At 41.1% G+C, this 26,113-nt stretch overlaps 1 protein-coding gene across 9 annotated transcripts in view; it reads right to left on the bottom strand.

The window, feature by feature from the left end:
* The window catches only part of PCCA (propionyl-CoA carboxylase subunit alpha), a 391,797-nt gene that overhangs the window by 90,916 nt on the left and 274,768 nt on the right, over window positions 1-26,113 (bottom strand). For all 9 annotated transcript variants that reach the window (XM_037896419.2, XM_043535149.1, XM_037896417.2 and 6 more), the window contains one exon: window positions 1,563-1,661. In XM_037896419.2, coding sequence (XP_037752347.1) covers window positions 1,563-1,661 — 99 coding nt within the window. The remainder of the gene's footprint in view (window positions 1-1,562; window positions 1,662-26,113) is intronic.

Here is a 26,113-nt window from a genome sequence, read left to right as displayed (position 1 = left end):
TTCAAATTCAGACACATGGAAAAAGTCATCATTGTGACATTTACATGTTCAGGAGTAATTTTTAAAAAATGCTGAATCACTGATAAATTTATACTATTTTTCAAGTAATTTCAGGGTTTCAGAATCTTAATCTCTTTCCTATAACTTGTAGGGTCTGCAGACACCCTGATCTTACTAATAAAATGACTATTTAGTAAATGGGGCTCTGGCTACACAAGAGAGCTTACAGCGGCACAGTCGCACCTATGTAGCTGTGCCACTATAAGCTCTCTAGTGCAGTGTTTCTCGACCTTTCCAGACTGCTGTACTCCTTTCAGACGCCTGATTTGTCGTTTGTAACCCCAACTTTCACCTCACTTAAGAAATACTTGCTTACAAAATCAGACATAAAAATACATAAGTGTCACAGCCACACTATTACTGAAAATTGCTAACTTTCTCATTTGTGCCATATAATTATCAAATAAATTGACTGGAATATAAATGTTGTACGTACATTTCAGTGTATCGTATATAGAGCAGTATAAAAGTCTTTGTATGACATTTTAGTTTGTATGGACTTCTCTAATGCTTTTTACGTAGCCTGTTATAAAACTAGACAAATATCTAGATGAGTTGATGTACCCCCCTGGAAGCCCTTTCTGTACCCCCAGAGGTACATGTACCCCTGGTTGAGAACCACTGCTCTAGTGTAGCTCCTCTCAGCTTAATTAATCCACCCACCACGAGTGGTGGTAGCTATGTCGTCGGAAGAAGCTCTCGCGCCGACGTAGCACTGTCTACGCTGATGCTTAGGTTGGCGTGATTTATGTCGCTCAGGTGGGTGACTTTTCACAGCCCTGAGTGACGTAAGTTATACTGACATAAGTGGTAGTGCAGACATAGCCTATACAAATTCTGAACTACCCTACCTTGAGAAAAATTGAAAAACAGTTAATATAAAATCCATGGCAATGCAATTTCTTGTTTTTAAACACTTTCATGGGGATACTTTAGAATCTGATGCCATTCATGAACTATTCTTTAGTTTTGTGGGGGTTAGGGAGTTGCTTTTTTCTTCTTCTTTAAAGCAAGAAACTGATATACATTAATAAAAAACAACAATACAGGAAAGATGCGGTCCTTGCCTTTCAATCTGGAAAGACTCAAAACGAGGGACACACAAAATTATTTGTGCAGGAATGACTTCGGATTTGCTCCTTTAATAAATACATACTTCTTATTTCAACAATAGAAGTGAGAAGACACTACAATTATGAGAAACGTAGGTAAGTCTCAGACTAAAATGAGCGAGGTATTTGAAATGTGAGATAGTTGAAAGGTGTGATACTGTCTTTAATATAAAGAGTATTCTGACATGTCATGTTCTCAAATATTTTCTCTAGAAATTGATCTCAATAAAGCTCCGGGCTTGTTAAATGGAGGGAGAAAGACTATGTTCGAGCAACACAGTGTTTTTCTGTTGTACATCAAATTTAGTATCCATACAGATATACAGTGGTTTTTGGATCTGAAGGGGTGCAGTCATTTCAGTTCCACAAATAATGTGTCAGTGAATTTACCTGTATAGTCCTCTGAGTGCCATCAATGGTGACAGACGATAAGGGTGAAGCCAGGTTCCACTCACTGGTCACATTTAGTTTCATCCCATCAACGTCCACCTGTTGTGACACCAAACAAGACTGTTACCATGATGACGGACAGAACGCTGATCTCAAGTTCATTGCTGCATACCAAGCAGAAACTGTTTTAAAACAGATGGCTCCCAAACAACCTGTCATGTTTACTGCTTCTGCCATAAAAGACAGGGTCCAACAACAGAGTCTTCTAGGCATCTCTGGGGAGAGGTGAAGGACCTGTGAACAGCTGCCTCCGAGTAGTGAGGTTTCAAGTAATTTCTAGCAAGTAACAAACACCCATCCAACTTTTAAATCTAACTGGACATGCTACATTTACTGCAATTAGACAAGTAATGCATATAAATTCCAGTGACACTTTGCAACCCACACCACAGGGCTTGCATATAATATCCTCTCCAAGGACCAAGGAAGAACTTTCCCTGTGATCTTAATGAAGGGTTTTGCATTGTTATCTTGATTAATATGAAGCAGTAATTAATTCTTTGGTGTTACACCTCAAAGTCCAATCAAACTTTGCAAGTTCTGTCATGTTTTCCCTCAATCTACTACTAATCAGAGGACTGATTTCACACTTACATTCCACTGTGGTTATCCTGAAAGACTTAAGGGGAAAAAATCATCACTGCGTATTTTTTAATAAGAGAATTTTTCTACATAAGGACAAACAAGCTGAGTTATGAAACAAAGTTAGTAACAGGAATAATGCTGACTGTGCTCTCTTACATTCACTCTAATTGGGCTATCACCCCCTGTTAAAAAAAAATTACTACAACTGCTGAATGTTGTATTATGCTACAAGGACCTCAGAGTTTAACAGCAGAGTTTAATAAAAAGGTAGTAAAAATACCATTTATACAATAATATTATGAAGATTAATGTTTGTAGAGTGCTTTGAACATGTAAAATGCTATTTATGCAAGTGCAAAGTACAAATGATATCAACTATACATTGTATTTTAAATAAAAGGAAAATAATGGGGATTTTGTTATCCTGCATCCAGTCATACCCTCAAAAGACCCAGAATATATCAAATCAATAAATCACAAACATCAAGTTTATCAAAATCACTTATATGTCATGCCACTGAAATTATCTCAGTAAACTGGAAGAAAACACTGCTACAACAAAACTGTATTTACAGTAAGTGTTGTGCTCTTTTTTGACAACATAGTAAAGACATCTAAAAATCAGCATTTTTAAATTTTAACATTTAATAATTTCATTTAATATACCTGACAATAGGATAAGGCAGAAAAAATTATATTGTATCTAAAGGAGTTCCAGATAAACAAACATATACGGCTAACATGCATAATTTCATTTTAGCTTGGAAAAGCTTTAGCCCAAGAAACCTCTAATTCCACAGACGCTTATTTTAGAATATAAAAGTTTTCTTTAATGGATATGATCCACTCAATATTCCTACAGGTTTTGACTTCAAATACAGTCATGTATAGAGACCACAAATAAAACAAATAATTTATAATGGTTCACCAAAAGGCTAGATCAGCTGGCACGATCCAGCTGCTTTGTGCTATTCCAGTGATACAAAACAGCCATCAACCTGGCTTAAGTTAAACCAGGTTTACAGCTGCTTTGCATCACAGGAGCAGCACAACGCAGCCAGAGCATACCAGTGAATCTGTCCCAATGTCAATAAAAGTAAATTGGCAAATACTATCTCTGCTGAGAACAGTACAAACTTGTGAAAGAGACTCCACTTACAGCAGAACAAGCCTGCTGCCCTGTCTTCACACTCTCTGACTGACAGCTGTCCTTCCAAACTAAAGTTGCTAGAAAAGCCAATCCTTCTCTGATGACATAATTAAGAACATTAACAAGAAAAAATCAGTTGTGCTAAAACAATCACCATCAAAGACCACCTTCAAATCCTTCCTCAAAATTATCTTTTGCACTGATGCCTACAAAGATCTTGGCAACAGCGAGGCTGCTGGAGTGCTGAGACTACTGTTTATCATGCGGACCAGTACTGTTTCATTCTTTCCTAGTACTTCCCTGTCTGTCTGTAGCCATCTGTTGTCTCTTATCTTATACATAGATTATAAGATCTTTGGGGGCAGGGACCATCTTTTGTTCTGTGTTTGTACAGTGCCTAACACAATGGGGTTCTGGTATATGACTAGGGCTCCTTGGCTCCGTGGCTGAGGTGGGCCCGCAGGCCACCTCTGGCCCATGGGACCGTCCTGCCAGGCCCTTGAGCTTTCGGCCAGGGAGGTTAGCCCCCAGCCCCTTCCCCGCTGTCTCCCCCTCCCCCACAGCCTCAGCTCACCATGCTGCTGCCAGTCCTGGTGCTCTGAGCAGCATGGTAAGGGAGCGGAGGGGTTGGATAAGGGGCAGGGGGTCCAGGGGACAGTCAGGGAACATGGAGCAGGGGGCAGTTGGATGGGGCGGAGATGCTATGGGAGATGGTCAGGGGACCGGGAGCAGGGGGCGGTTGGCATGGGAGTCCCGGGGGGGGGGGGGGGGGGCCTGTCAGGGGACTGGGGTGTGGATAGGGGTCGGGGCAGTCGGGGACAGGGAGCAGGGGGGTTGGATGAGAGTGGGGTCCTGGGGGGGCAGTTAGGGGCAGGGGGTCCTGGGATGGGAAAGTCAAGGGACAAGGAGTAGGAGGGGTTGGATGAGTCAGGGATTCTGAGGGGGGCAGTCGGGGTGGGAAGTGGGAGGGGGTGGGGGCCAGGCTGTTTGGGGAGGCACAGCCTTCCCTATCCGGCCCTCCATACAGTTTCGGAACTCCGATGTGGCCCTCAGGCCAAAAAGTTTGCCCACCCCTGCTCTATGGTAATACAAATAAATAAGAAATAATAATAATAAACTTGCAATGTTTCTCAGGAACAACAAAGGAGCAGCTACCAGAGCAGAGCAGAATACGGGCCAACAAGCAACTGAGACTGCACTCTGGGGTTGTACTTCTGCAAGACTTACATAGAGTCTGGTAGAAGCTACAGCTGACATCTAAGTACTAATCAAGGGTGAAGGGTGCCATTCAAACACCTCAACTCTGCAACCAAATTTCATTATTAGTTCCTCTATCACTGTAAAAAGGTATTTAAAAAGTGTAACGCTGGCAAGTTACCAAACTCTGAGCTCTCACAAGAATACGTACAAGTCTAGTGATCTGTGATTCAGATGAAGTTAGCATCCAAGAACTGGGGCATTGTGAGGGTGGCGATGATGCAAGTCAGAGGCTCTGGAGCAGATTTGATTAGTGAAACATGGTTCAAACACTGCAGCACTTACTGTGGATTGTGTGGAAAAAGAGAAAATGCAGGCAATGCATTGTTTCTACCACATATTCACCATTCAGCAAGACATGTAGGGCCCAATGAGGGAATCAGATATGCAGTCTGTACCAAAGAGAGTCCAGAGAAAATTTTGCAAAGGTGACAGAGACAGCAAAAGCTCTAATGCTTAAAGTGGCAGGGAAGGGAGGGGGAAAATATATCTCACCATGGGAAAAATGAGGCAAGGTCTGAGGATAAAAGCAGAGTGGCCTTGCAGGAAGCAGGTTAATTGCGCTATGTAGCAAGAAGCTTCTATACAAGCCAAAAACAAAGAAAAAACAGTTATTTGTGGGATTAATTAGACCCTTACTTGTTAAAGTAGTGAGGCTGTCCCTTCCAGAAATGAGCCAAGTAAAGTAAGAGCAGAACCACAAGTCCAAAAGCCAAGCTAGCTAAGGGGATGGAAGCAGAAAGCCAAATATGATGGTCAGAGAACTGTCTGACTCAGTGGGAATGTCACAAACCTCTATAATTAGGCTTGGAAGAATTCGATTTTTAATCAGTAAATGTCACTAAACGTCAATTTCACTGTACACACAAACCAGTGAAAAAATATTTCCATTGATGATAATCAAAAGGCAAAGTAAGAAAAATAGTGCTTGAGAACTTATTAGAGTTTGATTTAAGGATATTTGTCTATTTTGACATATGATGGTGACAAACTGTGTTTTAATCATTATATAGTGTCAACTTTTTGAACCTCAATATCTACTGTCAATAAATTATTTGATCCCCCCCAATAACGGACTCCCTCATAATTTCCTGAAACTGTGAAAATTAACAGATAAACTTGAAAAAATAGGTTTCAAAGCCATCTCACACAACAGCAAAAAATATAAATAAATATAAAAAACAAGCTTATAAATGAATGTATTATCCATCAAAACTATAAAAAATATAGAGAGAGAAATAGAATTCTGCTGAGCCTGTCCATACTGTTGTTTTAAACAGAAATCAGCATCGGTAGGTTGTTGAGATTTGAAGATACCTCCCTCTAGGCATCGGCTATTCAGACACTACAGGATGACACAAGGACAACAGTACAGTTGAGTGATTTACAGACACTAAGTAGTAAACAGATGAGCAAATTTTGCAGCACTAATCTTTTGTTTAATTTTTGTCCCGGGCTAACGAGGCTACAACAAACAATCAGGAAACTCCTACGACCCCTGGGGCCACATGGCAGGTTTTGAATGTGCAAGATCATTTGTTTGGTTGGTTTGGCTGTAAGACAAAGTGAAAGAAAGAAGAGGGTTTGGACTCAAGACTTTCAGCTGCTTAGGTTCAATTGGAAAATAACCTTTCCTCCTTAGAAAAAACTGACGCTGGAAATATCTTGAAAACAGATGCCTCTTTGTAGTATTTCTGAAGAGTCTTATTTACCATATCCACCACTGACCAGACATTTTGATGGAGGTATTCATACCAGAGAATAACTTACAGCCTTATTTAGGTTAGATCCAGAACATCACTCAACACAATCACAGCAATGATTTAAAATAAATATATCTAAGAGGAGCTGCAGAAAAGGTGCATGAAAGAGCAAACAAGACAGGCAGGGCCTTTGGGGAACAGTAAAGCACAGCACAATGCAAAAGCAATTTGGGAAAGGAATAAAAGGGAGAGCTCACATTAAACCTGCTAGCAGTGGCTTTCAAATAAAAGCTGGATGCACTACAGCTTATATGAGAGGAACATCTTTGATACAAATTAACTAATCAGTGATAAGGTGCATTATCTGTGTGCATCTGTTGACAAAAATATATTCACGTCAGTTTAACAGAAATCTGCTTTTTCCCCTCTCCCCCCCCTTTCTTTTTTTGAAACGAATGCAAGGTCAGCATTAAATACGTTTGAAGTGGTTGTCCCTGTACTCTCAAAAAGAAGTTAAAATGTGTGAGGTTTCAATCTCATTAGAAGAATCCCTTTTTACAAACTTTCCTTTTGTTCATATTTGCACTTACTTCAAAAAGACCCCAAGAGAGAGTTCCAGCCTATACATCACTTGTCCTGAAGAAAGCTCAGTTAACTATTTATAGATCCTGCCCTTTTGTACCAAACCAGATCAAGCGATTTATTCAGTGCATGACTGCAGGAGAGAAACTCATTTGCTCTAAGTGTCATCAAGGCAGCCTTTTACCTGCTATGAATGAGACCAGAAGATTTGAATTGCTGGGCTCTGACTTCAAATGCACATTTCTCTGTTCTATGGAGTACCATGATTTCTTTCAGATTTTCAAAGCATTTGAGCACATTTATAGAGTGGACAGCCTATAACTACAAGATCATTTTCCTCCCCAATACCTCAAACACACACACAGTCAGCTCCATATTAGATTTCTTTTCTGTACAGTAACAGATTCATGTAAATTGTCAGTAGAGGCTTGGTACATCTCACTGGAAATGGCAGCATGCCAGTCTAGGGGGTAATGGGGAAAGACTGTAATGAATATCAACTCTTCAGCTCAGTGGCAATGGAATAAAAAACAAAACAAACGGAGAGAAAAGTGATGGCATTTATCACTCTGATCAGCAAGACCCTACTTTTGGCATTTACTAGGGTAAAAGTCCTCTTAGAAAAGCCTAACAGAGACACTTTATCCTCCAAATGAATTTTACCATGGCAAATGCTTTGTTGTTCGGCAGCTTCAGATTTTCTTGTAGAGTCATTACTGAGAACATGGCTTATATTTGTAAGATAACTGCAGTCACGTAAGTCAAAGCCACACTAATGCAAAGAGTTAAAGAATTTAGTTGTTGAGAAATTGATATTTATCAGGATAATCTTTTGTAACAGCCGTTGTGCCTTTAGCCTGATCGCGTACAGTGGGTTTGGGAAGCGTGGTTCATGCTTTCATAGGATCATTACAGAACAGAAAGAGATAGCCCGATTCTCTTCCCTGCTCCATCCCATTTGCACCACCAGGGCAGCACAAAGAGCACAGAAACTACTCAGCACTGTCCTGCTGGGGTTTGTCCTAGCATGGAGTCCCCAGAGTATAGAACTGGTGAGGCTAGCTCATACACCACTCCCTTCAGGCTATGCTTAGGGATGTGGCCAAAGTGCACCATTTTCTGTCTTTCCTCAGCTTGTGGATAGTGCATTGGGAATAGTCACCAAGTGACAGTTTAGAGCAGAGCCTCAGCTTCACTAAATGAAGTTAGGGAGAGGTCTCATGTAGGGCCAGCCGGAAAACGGCAGAATAGTTCTGACATTCCCCCGTCTTTGCTGAAGATTGAGAGCCAAAAGTCATGTCTATGTATTGCAAGCACTAAGCAAGTCTGATCTTTAACTGCCTTTCAGTTGCAAAGGTTCCATTCGTTCACCTAAAAGGCAGACCATGATCCCAAGTCTTTTCCCACTTAACTGTGGAAATCTGAAAAGAATAGGTAATGGCCTTATTGTACAGCTGTGTTACCATGAGTATAAGATAGATTTAAACTGCTTCCATTTTAGACAACAATCAGATTTTAGAAAAGAAATGAATTTTTAAAAATAATTTATTTAGTAGCAACCTTCACTAAACCTTATGGTAAGATTCACAATAAGAAATGATGGACAGGCCAAAAACAAATAATTTTTAATATAGAGACAATATCCCTAACAATTAGCTCATAGGTGAGCACCAAGAATTCCTGAATTCCTATTCTGGCTCTTTTATAGGCGACTCTTGTGCCTTTAATTTTTGGTGTCTTATTTACGGGAGGTCAACTGTAGACATCTGGTCGTTACAGGTACCACTGCATGGATACATACTGGGAGAGAGGGTATGTGAGAAATTAAAAAAGTTCTCTCTTTCTCACACACACTCACACACACACACCCCTACTTCGTGGGAAAAAATATCTTGATTTATTCGGAAATGGCCTTCTTTTTAAGATGAGAATTATGTACTTGATGGGCTTCTGTGTGTGGTCTAAGCTAAATACTGTGCTACAACAAACTGCTGAGCGCTGACAACAGTCCACCAATTGAACAGAAATGTTTTATTCCATACATCATCTAGAACTTGGTGCATAGATCCAACAAGGTCAGCAGACTTCAAAATAGCTAATGAGAAAGAAAAGTGTTCTTTGTTACACTTGAAAGCTGTATCCAACACAAGACACTATACAGCTGTGGTTCACAACGAGGGGAGCCACGAGCAGGTTTCAGGGGGTCAGCCAAGTAGGGCCAGCGTTAGACTCGCTGAGGCCCAGGGCAGAAAGCCAAAGCTCCACCGCGTGGGGCTGAAGCCCGGGTCTCTGAGTCCTGCCACCTGGGGCTGAAGCCAAAGCCTGAGCAACTTAGCTTCATGGGGGGCCCTCTGGCGTGGGGCCCGGGGCAATTGCCCTGCTTGCTACCCCGTAATGCCAGCCCTGGGTTTTATGTGCAGAAAACCAGTTGTTGTGGCACAAGTGGGCTGTAGAGTTTTTATAGCATGTTGGTGGGGAGGGGCCTCAGAAAGGAAAAGGTTGAGAACCCCTGCTATACATCACCTAGGTGGTCATATTGGACACAATTGGCCACTAGTTCCAATGATTTTTCCCCTTACACTGCACTGGCAGCAATGCTATTTCTCATTAAATTAGTAAATTATAAAGAAAAGGACTGACCGAACGATACTTTTGATTTGAACATTTTGTATTGACAAAAGCTAGGTTTACTGGGCCCTTGGGTGCTAATTTCATTTAGTAGTTCCAATCCTACTGATCTCAGTTGTCATAACAGGACACACGGCTGCAGTAGTCCCTAAAGGTAGATCTAGACTGCAGCTGGGGCCAGACTCCCAATCCAGGTAGACAAACTCATGCTAGTGAGTTTGCGCTAAAAATAGCGGTGTGGACATTGCAGTCTTGGCTGAGACTCAGGCTAGGCACCTGAGCTCAGACCCAGGGGCTTGGGTGAGCTTGAGCTGCAGCATCCACACTGTTATTGTTAGCAAGCTAGCTCGAATCCTGCTAGCACAAGTTCATCTGTCTGAGCTGGGAAGATCATTCCCAGCTGCAGTGTAGAAGCACCCTAAGACAGACAGCAGCTTACGTCGATCTAATTATGTCAGTGTCTACACTACTAGCCGATGTAAATGTCTCCACGAGAGGCATAGGGCTTATGTCAGTATAGTTAGGGCGATGCAGTGTCTGTGTAGACACTGTGTTACTTACATCAGCTAGTGGCTGTCACTCTGAGCTGGAGCTGTGAAATTGACAAGAAAGGCTGGTAGGGTCCCTGCTGTGAACCCCACACCCAGCTAACAGCCGTGGCTGTCACCCCTAGGGTGGTTGTGGAGCTCCAGCTGTGAGCCCAGCTACTGTCTGAGCTCCAGGCTCCCCACTGGGAGCACGAGTGCTGCCCAGGCGCAGGATGCAGAATTTTGTGCCCAGAGCCGGGGCGGATGCCAGGCTCCCAGTAGGGAGCCCCCTGGGCTGGGCTCTCAGCAGTGAGTGGAGCTGACAGCCCAGGAGGCAGTTGGGCTCCCAACAGGGAGCACTGGGCTCTCAGCCCCCCACATTGCCCCTCTTAAGTCGGTGGGAGCACTCCTGGTGAGGATGTGCACAACCAACAGGGTAGTGTGTACATGAAAAAATCCCAGTAAATACTGTGGTAACTGTAAGTCAGCCTAACATAGGTCGACAATTCTGTAGTGTAGACATGCCCTCAGTTATCACCTACCATCCCGAGACTGAACTGGAGCTGGCCTTGGGTTTCAAGACAACTGTTGAATTACAGAATCATAGAACCATAGGGTTAGAAGGCACTGCAAGGGTCATCTAGTCTAACCCCGTCCCAAGATGCAGGATTTGTTGTGTCTAAACCACTCAAGACAGGTGGCTATATCCAGCCTCTTTCTGAAAATCACCAGTGAAGGAGATTCCATGACTTCCCTAGGTATTTTGTTCCATTGTCCTACTGTGCTTATGTTAGGATGCTTTTCCTGACATTTAATCTAAATCTGCTGTGCTGTAGCTAGGAAACACATTATATAATTAAAGCAAGTTCTTTCCTAATATGCCATTGGCCACTTCAGATCTAACTTATGCCCCTCATCCAAAAAAACACAGTGAACACATCTGTACTCCATATTAACCCACCTGGGTAAAAATAACTTTTTACCAGCTGTGCCAGTTATCACAGTGAAGTGGCCCTTGGAGGTCTTGTCTTTTCTTTTCTTCCAGATGTAAAAAGCAACTAGCTCAATCATTAAAATTTAGAGAAGAAAAGAGACTAGATGAAGGAAAATGTAACCAGGAGGCTCTTTATTTTAGCTTTTTATGAGCATGCTAACTTTTAAAACATGAGCTCATACTCTAAAAGTGAAGCAGGTATTTTAACTGCAGGTCTGCAAAAAGCAACAGTAAATGAGATGACAACATCTACATTACACCATACTTTTGGTAGTGTGAACTTTACCCCCATGTGCGCACACACAAAATTCACAGCTGTTTGTCTCCTGAGCACTCTTGGCTTGAAACAAATACAAAATTTCTCACCAAATGAACCAATGTGACTTTTAGAAAGTAGAGACTGTGAAAGCGTTCAGAGTAACAGTAAGCTTATTCTCACTGTACAAACAGCTGGGCTTTAAAATAAAGACAGACAAGAGAAGGAGAATGTCAATGACTCTAAAGGCTTCAACGATAGAGGTGAGAAGAATTCAGCCACATAAGATAGTTCGGCCTAATGTATAGGAGTTAAGGGCAGGAGAAAAAGCTAACGCAACAAGGAGACGTAAGGATTGGGGGAAACTATAGGTGCCATTCTCACAAAAGGAATACAGATTAAAAAGTTTGGAAATGGCTCCAGTTTTGAAACAAGATGGATACCACAGGAGATGACTCATTATGTGGAAACAAACAATACATGTTTACATTTATTCCTATTTATCTGAGCATATCATGGCTTTGCATTGTTCACCATGAACTCATTGACAGAAGCAGAGATGTCTTGTGCAAATAAATGCTGTATGAATTCTGTGTATATTGGTATTCTCAATAAGTTTAATTAGGTGTCACTGACTTTCTACCAGGATTAATTTCAAATTTGCCATGTTAAATGTATCAGCTAAAAACAAATCAACAGTATTTTTTTTTAATTCTTTCCCACATGAATTAATTCTAGCCATTTTTATGTATTTAGCTGAACACATTTAATTGCATTTTTAGTACATGTAAAGCTAATGTGGAAAAGTTTCCACAAGTTGTTTGGAACATTCAGTTTTCCGATCTACGCAAATGTAGGGGAAAAAGTAAAGTGCACACCCTGAAACACTTTGGCATTAGAGGCAGATTACCTACATCCTTTGAAGTTATTTTTGTTTAATTCTCTCACCAGACAAACCTCATGATACAACTGCAATACTGTAACTACAAATTGAAGTCAGCACCTGCTAAACAACCTCTTTATTTTTATCACCTTTAAATATTCAAAACTTTTTGCAAATCAAAGATACATGTCTTTATAATGGTTGTGAACAACAATGGAATGAGTCTTACTGTTCACTAAATAAAACATGCATTCCATAAAATTAAGTCAGAAAGACATGTTTACTGCAACAATTAGGGATTCTGGAGGGATCCTCCATAATTAAAGAAAAGACCATCAAATTTGTAGAGGATGCAGTACAACAACATACGCTACATCTAAGTCACCAAAATCTAAGGTAGGAACACACCACAAATATTATCCTAGCCTGTTTAAATAACATAAAACTCTGTGGGTCTCTCAAATACAAATGCATTCATTTTTTATTGTTTCTATTGCAATGAAAACAGAAGTTTATTTCCTAAATACTTACACAGAGCTACCTTAGACCTGTCTCTAAATAATGCTGGTTTGCTTTGGGATCTCTCAGTAACACCATTATCATTACTTATATTTGAGTGGTTAAAACATAAGTTCTCTTGTTGTGCACTTTTTTAAAACTAAAAAGAAATAACCAATAACCCCTGCTACTCTAGAATCAAGACTGCTTTTAGATTTTCCACAGGAGTCACAAGATTCCAGTAAAAAGATTCCAATGATGGGAAAATAATGGAAACAAACTATGGATACTAATACTTTTACTTTTAAACCCCTCTCAGTCCCCAGAGATATTAACATTTTTTGTACTTTCTCCTAATACTTCATTTAAGCACAAAGGCACAAATCCTGAGCCAATGCACAGCCCACGTAACCCAGCTGAGTTTTGGCCAACTGTGCAGGGGAGAAGTCATGTCACCTAGGAGGCAGAGAGCCTACAGAGTCACTCCACAAAGACTACTCTAGCCTATAGGGCTGAAATCGTAGCCACAGCCCATACGGAGATTCCTTAGAGGAAGGGTCAAAGACTGGTGGACCTGCATAGTAGTGGGTCCTCTGGCCTCTCCCCCTGGGAGCTGTGAGCCTCTTTTGAGCAGAGCTCTACACAAGGGGTGCTCAACCCCGCAAAAACCTCCCCAAATCTTCTTCCCATTTGCACAACAGATCCCCACCATCTCCACTTCCAGGGACCCACCACAGATAAAGAGGCAGTATTTGCCCTAAAATGACTTTCTATAAGGGAAACAAAACAAAACAAGTGCACTGTCTCCCTTTTCGAAAATGGTGATGATGTTAGTATTATGTAAGTAAGCAGGGATTTCTTCGGTGCTAAAGATTTTGAGAAACAGCAAGTGAAGCTTGTTAGTCAATGTTTCTCCCCCCACTTGCAGTACTTCAGCTGGTGTGCCATCAGGGCCTGGTGCTTTATTGTACTTCATTTGTTTAATTGCTTTGCAGACCTCCTCAGGTGTTGATGGGTTGGCAAGTGTTTCCCAAATTGGGTGCTAAGGGATGGAGTTGATGGTGTCAAATCACAGTCGATTCTCTATTTAGAAGCTTTTGGTAGCATTCCTTCCAGCGATCTTTGATGGATTCATTATCTTTCAGAAGTGTAATACCATCTTCGAATTTCAGAGGTGTGAGGCCACATGAGCTTGGTCCATACAGGGTCTTTGTCTCACAAAATAAGCTCCACACATCATGTCTGTCAGCGAACGTTTGGATTTCTTTTGCTTTGTTTTCCCACCATTCGTTTTTTATTTCTCTGATCCTCCTTTGAACTTCAACTTTGAGCTGATGGAAAGAGCTCTGCTTCTAACTGGATACTGATTGGTTTTCCCAGTCGCAGAAAGCTTTTCTCTTCTGGTCCAAAAGGGCTGTAATCTCAATAATGTTGTTGTCAAGCCAGTCCTGATGGTGGCGGGTAGCAAGGCCAATGGATTCTTCGCAAACCTCATGGATGGTCTGTTTTAGGGCTTCCCAGTCTTCTTCGACACTTATGTTGTTATTTCCATATGGCCAGTTTTTCACTGAGGAGTGTTTGGAAGTTCTCTTGGTACACTGAGGATTGAAGTCTTTGGATGTTGTATTGCCGTCTGTGTGATTTGGATTGCTTTCTATGTTTCGGTGCAATCCTGATGGACATGACTGACCGCACCAGGCGCTGGCCAGTCCAGCAATCATCAGTTCCTCTCATGGCATGGGTAATTTGGACATCTCTTAGATCCTGTGTTCTTACAATGACATAGTCTAGGACTATGACTTATGAGGAGAGGCTAGGGGAACTGGGCTTATTTAGTCTGTAGAAGAGTGAAGGGTGATTGATAGCAGCCTGAAGGGGATGGAGCTAGACTGTTCTCAGTGGTGGCAGATGACAGAACAAGGAGCAATGGTCTCAAGTTGCAGTGGGGGAGGTCGAGGTTGGATATTAGAAAAACTATTTCACTAGGAGGGTGGTGAAACACTGGAATGGGTTACCTAGGGAAGTGGTGGAATCTCCATCCTTAGAGGTTTCTAAGGCTCAGCTTGATAAAGCCCTGGCTGGGATGATTTAGTTTGGGTTGGTTCTGCTTTGAGCAGGGGGTTGGACTAGATGATCTCCTGAGGTCTCTTCCAACCCTAATCTTCTATGATTCTATGGAGGTGCCACTGTTTTGAAAGGGAGTGTTGCCAAATTGTTTTGTATTTGTTGCTTTGTCTGAAGATTGTATTTGTGATCACATTAAATATTAGGTACTATACAGTATATGTAACCAAATATTTCAAAAATAATTAGAGAGTAATGTGACTACATGAGGGGCTGCTCAGAGACATAAGGTTAGCAATAAACTGTACCTAAAATGGTAAGGTAGTGATGCAAACCACTAGGGGAAAATAAATAAATAGATATGTAAGTGAAGCAAAAACAGTCCAGAAAATTATGATAACCCAAAAGGCTTTTACAAATATATCAGTGGGAAAAATAATATAGTACTGAAGAGGAAGAAGGGACAGTAATAAAGGGAGGGTGAGGGAGGAGTGCATGTGAAACTAATAACTAAAGAGACACAGATAGTAGTACTACTTTTGAACTTCTCTTAAAAAAATCTTCCTTTCACAAGACAAAGATTAGAAAAATGGGCAGAAAATCAATAAAAGTCAGCAAAACAGAAATTAGTTTGAAATTCAATACAGCAGCAAAAAAGGCCAATATAATGTCAGGCTGTATATGAAATAGCATCACATCACTGAGCAGGGAAGCAACAGTCCCTCTACATACCAATCCAGCAAATCACTAATGTCAATGGGTCTGCACTCATGGGTTTAAATTTAAAACATGTTATAAGCAGAGGAATCAAGACCTATAAAGCCTTGGAGCAACTGAGTCTGCGAACTGCATTCAGTTCTGGGCTGCACATTACTGGAAACAAATGACAAACTGAAGACAGTGCAGAGAAGAGCACCAGAAATGATCAGGGACTGGTTGCACTGAATTATGAAGAACATTTTTAAAAGTTAACTGGGGTCTACATTAAAAGGTCATAATTTATTGACAGTAATCATAAAGGGATACTTGAAATCCCAGACTGGCTATTCTTAGTATAGAGGAAAACTAAATCTTTGATACCACTGCGTAGTAACTATTAGACAATCACAGAGTTCAACTAACAAACAAATTGTTTGAGGAACAGGGAAAGAAATCACCAACAATCTACTAAGGCTTTTAGAGGCATTATTTTTGGAACTACAACTAGGAATAATGAAATGAAATTAAGAAAAAGGAAATTTAGGCTATCATGAAAAACTTCTTGACCCATGTACAAATAGCTTCTCTTATGAATGAGTGCCACCCTCTATCCCTAGGTGGAGATATTGATTGGACCAGCAGTGCAATAGATGGCCCATAAAGAAAAAAAAAAAAGAGACAGACAGAATGCATGCCTGAAAATGCAGGGCTAGAGTAAAAGGGGACTGGGCTTTCACTGGTGGACCCTCTGGGAGAATGGGAGATCTGAACTGTTCACAGACAGTTGTTATCCTCTACTTCGCTCATGGACAGGAGAGGGTAAGAGAGAGAGCGTTCAGAAGTGAGCTGAGTGCTAAGGGTAGGCTAAGGAGGGTCCATCCTGAGTTACAGGTTATATGGCAGGTAGCCCTGGATCCTGCAGTGGACCTAGTTAAATGTATGGTATATGGGAGACCCAGGGGGAGGTGGCATATTGCACCCCTCCCCATTGTTAATAAAGTAGCATCTGCGCCAAATCCCTGTATATCATTGGTTCCCAAACTTTTTGGCATGTCGCCCCCTTTTTACTTTTTGAGAAACCCTCATGCCCCCCACCTCTCCTTTACCATCATCCAACCCCCCTTTAACTAATTCAATTCGTAATTTAAAATTAAAAATAAACACAAAAACTTGGTATAAATTTTTTTATTTAAAATTAAAATTAAGTACAAGTAGGTTTCAGAGTAACAGCCGTGTTAGTCTGTATTCGCAAAAAGAAAAGGAGTACTTGTGGCACCTTAGAGACTAACCATTTATTTGAGCATAAGCTTTCGTGGGCTACAGCTCACTTCATCGGATGCATACTGTGGAAAGTATAGAAGATCTTTTTATACACACAAAGCATGAAAAAATCGGTGTTTACCACTACAAAAGGTTTTCTCTTCCCCCACCCCACTCTCCTGCTGGTAATAGCTTATCTCACAAATCTTGGGAGACAGGCCAGTCCTTGCCTACAGACAGCCCCCCAACCTGAAACAAATACTCACCAGCAACCACATACCACACAACAGAACCACTAGCCCAGGAACCTATCCTTGCAACAAAGCCCGTTGCCAACTGTGCCCACATATCTATTCAGGACACCATCACAGGGCCTAATAACATCAGCCACACTATCAGAGGCTCGTTCACCTGCACATCCACCAATGTGATATATGCCATAATGTGCCAGCAATGCCCCTCTGCCACGTACATTGGTCAAACTGGACAGTCTCTACATAAAAGAATAAATGGACACAAATCAGATGTCAAGAATTATAACATTCATAAACCAGTCGGAGAACACTTCAATCTCTCTGGTCATGCGATTACAGACATGAAAGTTGCGATATTACAACAAAAAAACTTCAAAACCAGACTCCAGCGAGAGACTGTTGAATTGGAATTCATTTGCAAATTGGATACAATTAACTTAGGCTTGAATAGAGACTGGGAGGGGCTAAGTCATTATGCAAGGTAACCTATTTCCCCTTGTTTTTTCCTATCCCCCCCCCCCCCCCAGACATTCTTGTTAAACCCTGGATTTATGCTGGAAATGGCCCACCTTGATTATCATACACATTGTAAGGAGAGTGATCACTTTAGGTAAGCTATTACCAACAGGAGAGTGGGTTTGGGGGGGGGGGCGGGGGAGAAAACCTGGATTTGTGCTGGAAATGGCCCAACTTGATCATCATACACATTGTAAGGAGAGCGATCACTTTAGATAAGCTATTAACTGCAGGAGAGTGGGGTGGGGGGAAAGAAAACCTTTTGTAGTGGTAAACACCCATTTTTTCATGCTTTGTGTGTATAAAAAGATCTTCTATACTTTCCACAGTATGCATCCGATGAAGTGAGCTGTAGCTCACGAAAGCTTATGCTCAAATAAATTGGTTAGTCTCTAAGGTGCCACAAGTACTCCTTTTCTTTAAGTACAAATAGTTTTTCTTGGCACAAAAATTTAATAAAAATGTAATTTAAAATAAGAAATAGCATAACAAAACAAATTTCAAGTGAAGGATGCATTTTCTTCTTGAGTTGGGAAATCCTAGGTTTGAAAGATGAAAGTGTGCAACGCAAATCGTTTTCAACATCCAGTTGATTCCTTTATTTTGTTTTTATTATGACTAAACTTGAAAAGCTTTTTTCACAGAGGTACGTTGACGAAAACGGAAGAATAATACTTAGCGCTTCTTCTCCAACTTTTGGGTAAATTGGGAAATATTTTATCCAAAATTCCTCCGGGCTTACGTTTTCGAAAATATCTTTCACACTTGAATCATATTTCATTTTGGGTGCTTGTCTTGCAATACTTCTGGCAAAATCGACATCAACGTTGAATGGATTATGTGCTAATTTATGAATGGGGTTGCCAGAAAATTTTATGAATAGCTATTATGTATACAGAATATGTATAATTTATTTTCTGTTGGTCTATTACAGGGGTGGGCAAACTTTCTGGCCCCCCAGGACTCCCATGCTTATCCAACCCCCCCTGCTCCCTGTCTCCTGACCGCCCCCCCAGAACCTCTGCCCCATCCAACCACTCCCTGTTCCCTGACTGCCCCCCGGGACCTCCTGCCCCTTATCCAACCGCCCCTCCCCCTGCTCCCCATCCCCTTACCAGATTGCTCAGAGCAGCAGGACTGGCTTACTGGAAAGCCTGGGAGGTTGGCGGGCGCAAGCCAAGCTGCCCACACGGCGGCATAACTACAGGGGAGGGGCCGGGGGCTAGCCTCCCCAGCCGGGAGCTCCAGGGCTGCGCAGGACAGTCCCGTGGGCCATAGTTTGCCCACTTCTGGGCTATTAAATAAATAAATAAAAACCATTTACGCTGATAATTTTTTTTCATTATGAAAATTTCACAGCCTCGCACCCCCCTTGGAATTTCTTCACACCCCCCAGTTTGGGAACCAATGTCCTAGAGGAATACAGTACTATTAACATATGGCGGGAGCACATTCAATTCTTAACTCCCCATCCCCTCTGAATGGGTTGCTCCCATCAAAGCAGGCAGATTCTGGCGATCCGGCTTTCCCTAGAGTAGCCTGGAAACAAGCCTGGCAGATTTGAATGTGAGAGTTCTCATATTGTAAAACGTAATTTTTCTGCCAGATTTGAATACATGTAGCATGAAAGCAGAATTTTTCACTTGTTTAATGACAGTTTGTTTTGCATCTCAAAGGGTCAGATCGTCACTGGTCCCCAATGCAGCGATCCAAGGAAATATGGTTCTTGATCCCCTGGTGTGGCCTTCCAAGGTGTAAGCACTGAGCAGGTTTTGCAGGGCTGCTGCTCCCACCTATAAGCAAGTGGACTGAGCCTAAACACTGATGAAATGGGGATGGAGAATAAGCTGCACCCTATAAAGAACTGCATAAATTACTTCTCCACTGAAGCAAGGGGAACCAGGGAAAGAAACAATTCCTGAGAGTCTCAATTCCTTCCAAGGGCTCCTACGAGGATGGTGTACCTTTGTGCCACCTCTTATTCAGGGGTTTGGTGCTAAGACTCACTCTAGCTCTAACTGATCAATAACAACGTTTAGTACTTTTTGAAAACGAAGACACTATTTTGCCTAATAGCAGCTCTGGTTTATCCTGCATCGCGGCAACTTCCCACTTACTAAAACAAATACTAAATATTGTAAATTGTAGCAACACAATTGCTATTTCTGTAAAAACACCTTTAAACAGACTAGTTAACCTAACACTCCACATACAAACGGGCAGAAGTCAAATGGAGCTATGCCTATTTACACCAACGGAGGATCTGGCCCCATATTTTTAAAATAAAATAGTTACCACTAACTATTTAATGCTGAATGACGCTTTCTTGATATTTTAACTTCTGACAGAGCTAAATAGGCTTTTATGAGTGTCACAGTGAAGGTGGTACACTTTACTTACTAAGAGAGCTATTAGAAAGCTACTCCAGGGAAAATGAATGATAGCACAAATCGTGGACAAGCCCTGGCTTTCATATGGCCATTAAATGCACGTCATTTTCAACTTGATGCCACTACTTGCCCTCCTGTAACAATTATTCTCAATGTCTTTTCATCTGTCCCACAAAAAAATGATTGCTTCTGCTTTATTTAATCCTCCACTTACATCTACTCTATTGTTTGCCTCTTTCCCTTTCATCTTCTCCACATTAATTCCCCACATTGCTTTTGATCTAGTTTTTTGTTTCCTTTTTACCCTACAGATTCTTCCTAATGAAGAATTTGCAGCCATAGTGTTGCAGCTAATGTGCAAGGTGCTATTTTATTGATTTTCTACCACCCTACACCTATTTGTTCTGTATAATGAATAACATTACACAATAACCACTGTACTCATTGTCTATGGCTACATCTTGAAAATGACCACTAAGTCAAAAAGATAGGTTCAATTTTGTAGGTAAATATTCATGCTTAATTAAAATTTAAAACAGCATATGCAAACAGCAGGGAAAAACAAACATTTCTTCTCTACCATCCAGAGAATTTTTCTTTGGCATAGTGACACTGACTGGCAAGCCAAGTTAACAGAATAATTTGCAATTTTCACTGCTGCTAAATAAGAAATAGGAATCCTCTCTGGGAACTTATCTATATTGTTGTAATAAATGTCCATAGAAGCAAACTAAAAACTAAATTATTTATTTCCATGCAGAAAGTATGATATTGGTGGAACTGGAGAGGCTGATCTTTGTGGCTATAATCCTACAGTTACAACCCTTGGCATTTGACTCTACTGGAACAGCACTGGAATGTTTGTTAAGAATGCCACTTTTCAGGTTTAAATAATTTCATATTATAAAGTTTTATACCCCTGCTGTTAATTCATTTGATCTTTATTTTAAACAACTTTAAAACTTACTCAAGCACATGCTAATACATATAAGAAAGGGATATTGCAGATTTTAAGTAGGTATTGTGACAAAGTTCCTCCTCTGCCTTGGTGGTCCTGCGCTTATTGGAGGATTTTCTCACCTCAGAGGTTCACGGCAGCCCTCAGTTTGGCCACTTTCATGGCTCAAATCTGCCATTCACTCAGATAACCTCATCACTGGCCAGCATGGGGAAAGGAAGAAGAACAATCCCCGCAGTCTCTGCTGATCCACCTAGTGGATTGGGGAACAGGCCACAGACCTTCTCCTCTAGTGGAACCCACAGTCCAGTTCAACTCCTCCGATATCAAGTAGGGAGTTGGGGGGATGGAGGGATCGGGGGACCCGGGCTCGCCCTCTACTCCGGGTTCCAGCCCAGGGCCCTGTGGATTGCAGCTGTCTACAATGGCTCCTGTAACAGCTGCGTGACAGCTACAACTCCCTGGCCTACTTCCCCATGGCCTCCTCCCAACACCTTCTTTATTCTCACCACAGTACCTTCCTCCCGATGTCTGATAATGCTTGTATTTCTCAGTCTTCTAGTAGTATGCCTTCTCACTCTCAGCTTCTTGCGCCTCTTGCTCCCAGCTCCTCGCACGCACACCACAAACTGAAGTGAGCTCCTTTTTAAACCTAGGTGCCCTGATTAGCCTGCCCTAATTGATTCTAGCAGCTTCTTAATTGGCTGCAGGTGTTCTAATCAGCCTGTCTGTCTTAATTGTTTCCAGAAAGTTCCTGATTGTTCTGGAACCTTCCCTGTTACCTTACCCAGGGAAAAGGGACCTACTTAAACTGGGGCTAATATATCTGCCTTCTATTACTCTCCTGTAGCCATCTGCCCCGACCCTGTCACAGTATCCTAAACAATATTAAGTATACCATTATTTGAAATAGTAGAGGAAGCTAGTTTTTGCCAAAAGCATTGAATAACTGTGCACACCCATCCTGAATTATTCTTCAGTTTTTATGTTAAAGAAGAGAGAAAAAAACCTTACAAACCTATTCCCTTGGAAAATATAGTTTTACTTACTATACAAGTGTGTAACCCAAGTTAAATCATATATTTAAAAATCTATAGCCCACACTTTCTCATCTTACAAGAATAAATAATATTCAGTACATATCTATCTTTCTGAATGATATTCGGACTGTGAGGCCTAAGGTAGCTGGATGCACAGGTTTAAATCATTCCCTTTAAAACTACAGCCTTGTAACTCTTGTTATTTTCTGTTAGGTGCTGTAGGGGAATTTACCAGGGACTAAAGAACATACAGACGTATCTACTATATGCATGAGCTTTACAAACACTTGTTTCACTTTTAAAAAAAAGTTTCCTTTCATTACTAGTGCTAGCAGTATTTCCTATTGTAAGTGCACTATCTTTCAAAACAGAAGAACCTTTATGAATAACCACGGCAGTGAAATATTCCTGTACCTTATATTCTTATATGGCTCTTAATTTGTACTTCCAAAACTCACATAAAAAAGGAAATATTTTAAAAACTACATAATTTGCAAGAATAATCTACTCGCTATACATATTAGCAACTACATATAATTTCACCACAAACAGGATAGAAATCTGTTGTATACTTGTGAACCAGTTCCTATAAAAATAGGCTTTGATGTAACTGTGGCTTCAAATTAATATATTTTATTTACTATAAGACTTCATAAATGATTACACTGACTACAGAACAATTACTGACACAAAATACAGTTTTAAAAGGCCTCACTTGTCTTTCACATACAAAATTATGTAAAGTAACATTAAAATGGACATTCACAGTTCATTCAGACACCTAATTCTTTTTGCGTTTGCATTGCAGAATAAGTGACATCATCACACACTGCAGGTAAAACTAGATAAATTGAGGGAAATAGGCCAAAAAAAAAAAAGACTTTAATTTGTATTACAATCTTAAAATCCATAGACTCTTCCCAGAAAACTGTAAAATATTCTATTAGAAAAAATCCAGATTATAGGTCCCAGGTTCTGTATTTCTCTTTGTCTGTTTGTTGTTGCTAGGGACATCTGCATGTAAACAGGACCTTTCCTATACATGTTGTGGAGATTATTATGATGTCATAAACAGGATTATGACTTCAGATGGAAAAAAGGCAGTAGGAGAAGTTTATCTTCTAAAAACTATAAAGCTGTTTTCATGCAAACATCCTCGGTAAATAAAAAACAGGAAACAGAACTTCAATAAATATGGAACAGCAAGAGTTGTTTCAATACAGAATGTTTTCCTAAAAATTTTTCTCTGAGAAGTAAGCATGTCTAACATTATTATTTGTTATTTGTATTGTAGTAGTGCCCAATGTAATGACCAGGACATGGGGGTCATGCCTAATGGTTAGAGTCAGGTGCCTAGCCGAAGGTCAGAGTCGGAGAGAGAGCATCAGAGGTGAGGCATAAGAGCAGGGAGCTGGAATGAAGCAGGAAAACAAACTGTGGGAACAGATGTGGAGTCTGGGCTAAGGAGGACAGGAACCAGGAGCAGGTGGGGAGGCAGGAACCAGGAGCAGGTGGGAATACAGGCAGCAGAAGTCAAGTAATCAGGAGGGGTCCATAGAAGCAGCCAGCCAGGGAACCCTCTGTTGCTGGAACAACTTTGTGTGCCTCTTCCTTGTTTAAACAGAGTTCCTCACAGTCAGCCATGGTGCTGGATGTTTCCTCCAATCAGGGGAAGGGCCCTCTGCAAGCTAGCATTTCACTGGTTCCCTTCTCTTTTTTTTTCAAAATTCTCTGGGTTTTTTGAGGCATATCCTAATATTACACCTCACATCTAATTTGTGCGATTTTCTCTTCCTCTTATATTTTGTCTCTTGGCAAAAGAAGGCAGAACTATTTCATACAAATGATAAAAATCTGAGCGTAGTTTTGGAATGAAGGCATGATCACAGTTTGCTGAAATACTGCACCTTTGTAGTTTGGTTTATCTGTTAATAAAGATTCTAACTCCAAAATGCTCCTTGTTGACATAATTGCTATTTGTTTAGCAACTTTAAATTTTAGAACATATCATAAGACTGAATGAGGAGGCTCAGACAGATGGAAAACTGAAATTTGAAGAACTTTATTTAGATTCCACAATGGGCAACTGTTAACATAACTCTTATTTAGGAGGGAACATTGCAATATGGGGCTCTGCCAAAATGAATCCTAGTTTAATGCTTGCTAGGTATAGCAATCGTGACTTCCTCTTTTAGGAAACGGGCTGAATCTACTGAAAAATCTATAATTTAAACAATTCTAGTGCTGGCTTTTTGCCGACATTGTCTGGATCCCATGTCTTTACACCAAAGTCTGCTTCTGAGTCACATTCTAACAACATGGGCCCTGTTTATTGAGTTCTTCTTGGAGGACATCATGGTTTCAGTCACTCTATAAAAGAAACCTACGTTATACTTAGTTGCCTCATCTCAAGAGCCATACAGACACACCTAGGAGACTCAGATGTAGAACTGAATCTTGTGTCAGGAGTTTCTTCCTGGAGGCAGAGGAAGTGAAAACTTTACCTCAAATTTAGGAAACTACAGAACTAAAGTCTTCCTGGCCATTCAGGAGCAATTGGAATTACTAGACCTTTGCCTCAAGCTTCTGAACTGTTATTTAAACTAGTCTAATGGGTAAGGAAGTAGAAAGTAGTGCCTTTTTCATTTCTGTGTTGTGATTTTTCAGGTAGCAAGTACTGTAACAACTTGATTTGCACTGGTGCTGAGTATCACAATACCACTTCAAATAAATGGGAACTGCTGGTGTCCAGCAGCATTGGAATCAGGTACCAGGGACTGAATGCTCAAAAAGAGACAGAAATCAATGGAAGTTAGGAGCCTAATTCCTTTTAAGCATTTAGCCCCAAGGCTATAATCAATTTTCCAAAAACTTGTGGTTTTCATGAATGTGTCTACATAAAGATTAGAGTCCCCTTAATCCAGCCTCACCATGCAGAGTTAGTTTGCCTGGGAGTTCTGCATGCCATAGATGAGAATAGCTCATAGACAAAAGATTTTTCTGCACACAGAAAACGACCATTTGTATTTCCTTGGAGAGACTCGATGATTGTGACTCTTCTTGCCTGTTTACAGAAGGTTCTGGAACAGTGTCCCAATAGGAGTTTTTGGGGAAAACAACCTAATTAATTTTAAGATAGAGCTTCATAAATTTATGAGTGAGACTGTAAAATGGGGTTGCCTACAGTACCAAGGAGCTTACGCTCAGCAGCCCTGGAAATCCTTTCTGGTCCTATGTCTTTATTCCCAAATTTCAGACTTCATGACTTCACATAGTTGTCTGCAGGGAGTCAGGAAGGAAATATTTTTCTGATTTTTTTAATCTCCTTCCTCTGAAGCATCAGAGGTGACCATGGCTGAAGATGGGACACAGGAAGGAGTAGGTTCATGCTCTGAGGCAGAACAGAGAATTCATGTTCTCAGATGCTTTGCTGTTGGGTCTTGCCCACATGCTCAGAGTTTAACTGATCACCATTATCAGGGTCCTGAAGTAATTTCCCCCTAGGTCAGACTGGCAGAGAGCCTGATTTTTTGTGTTGCCTTCCTCTGCAGCTTCCTAGTATCATATGGGTATATCTCACCATATCAATTCTCTGCCGCTGTGGGGGGCATTGGGCATTGGTGTACCTCAGTCCTTCCTATTCTTTGCCTGTGGCATACAATAGCTTAGTCTTCTAAAGGCTATAACACTTATTTAATCCATGTTCTTGGGCTCCATACAAGGGTAACTCTGTGGAATTTGGTGGCCTGTGGTGTGGGAGATTGGTGATTTCTTCTTACCTTAGACTCTCTGAGGTACTTCCTTTGTGATCTGGCACAGGTCATACACCTTGTGTAAGACTGGCTGCTGGTGGGCTCCCCAGCATGAAAAGCTGGCAACTATAGGATTACAGATATTCTCTGCAGTTCCAGCAGCAGACAACTCAAGAGAATCTCCAATAAACTTGTTAATAAAAATCAAAAGAGGAAGATAAGGGGTTTTCAGCATACCATTACTTTGATAGAACCTGCTTGTTCTTGTTCCTTGGACTGAAGCCAGAGAGAGTCATTTACTCTCCACCACCGGTCAATGGAGGGAGCCAAAGAGTGATGCACTCTACACCAATCAAGATATTTGGCTTCAGGAAGGCTGGGAAAGGTATCAACTCTGAAATCAGGCAGAGTGATTTAGTCTTAAGTGGCACACCGGATCTGGTCCAAGAGGTGAATATAGCTGAACCACTCGGTAATAGCGACCATAATGTGATT

The sequence above is a fragment of the Chelonia mydas genome, chromosome 1 (assembly GCF_015237465.2).
Source record: "Chelonia mydas isolate rCheMyd1 chromosome 1, rCheMyd1.pri.v2, whole genome shotgun sequence".
Classification (NCBI taxonomy): domain Eukaryota; kingdom Metazoa; phylum Chordata; order Testudines; family Cheloniidae; genus Chelonia; species Chelonia mydas.
This window is presented reverse-complemented; position numbering and strand designations above follow the sequence as displayed.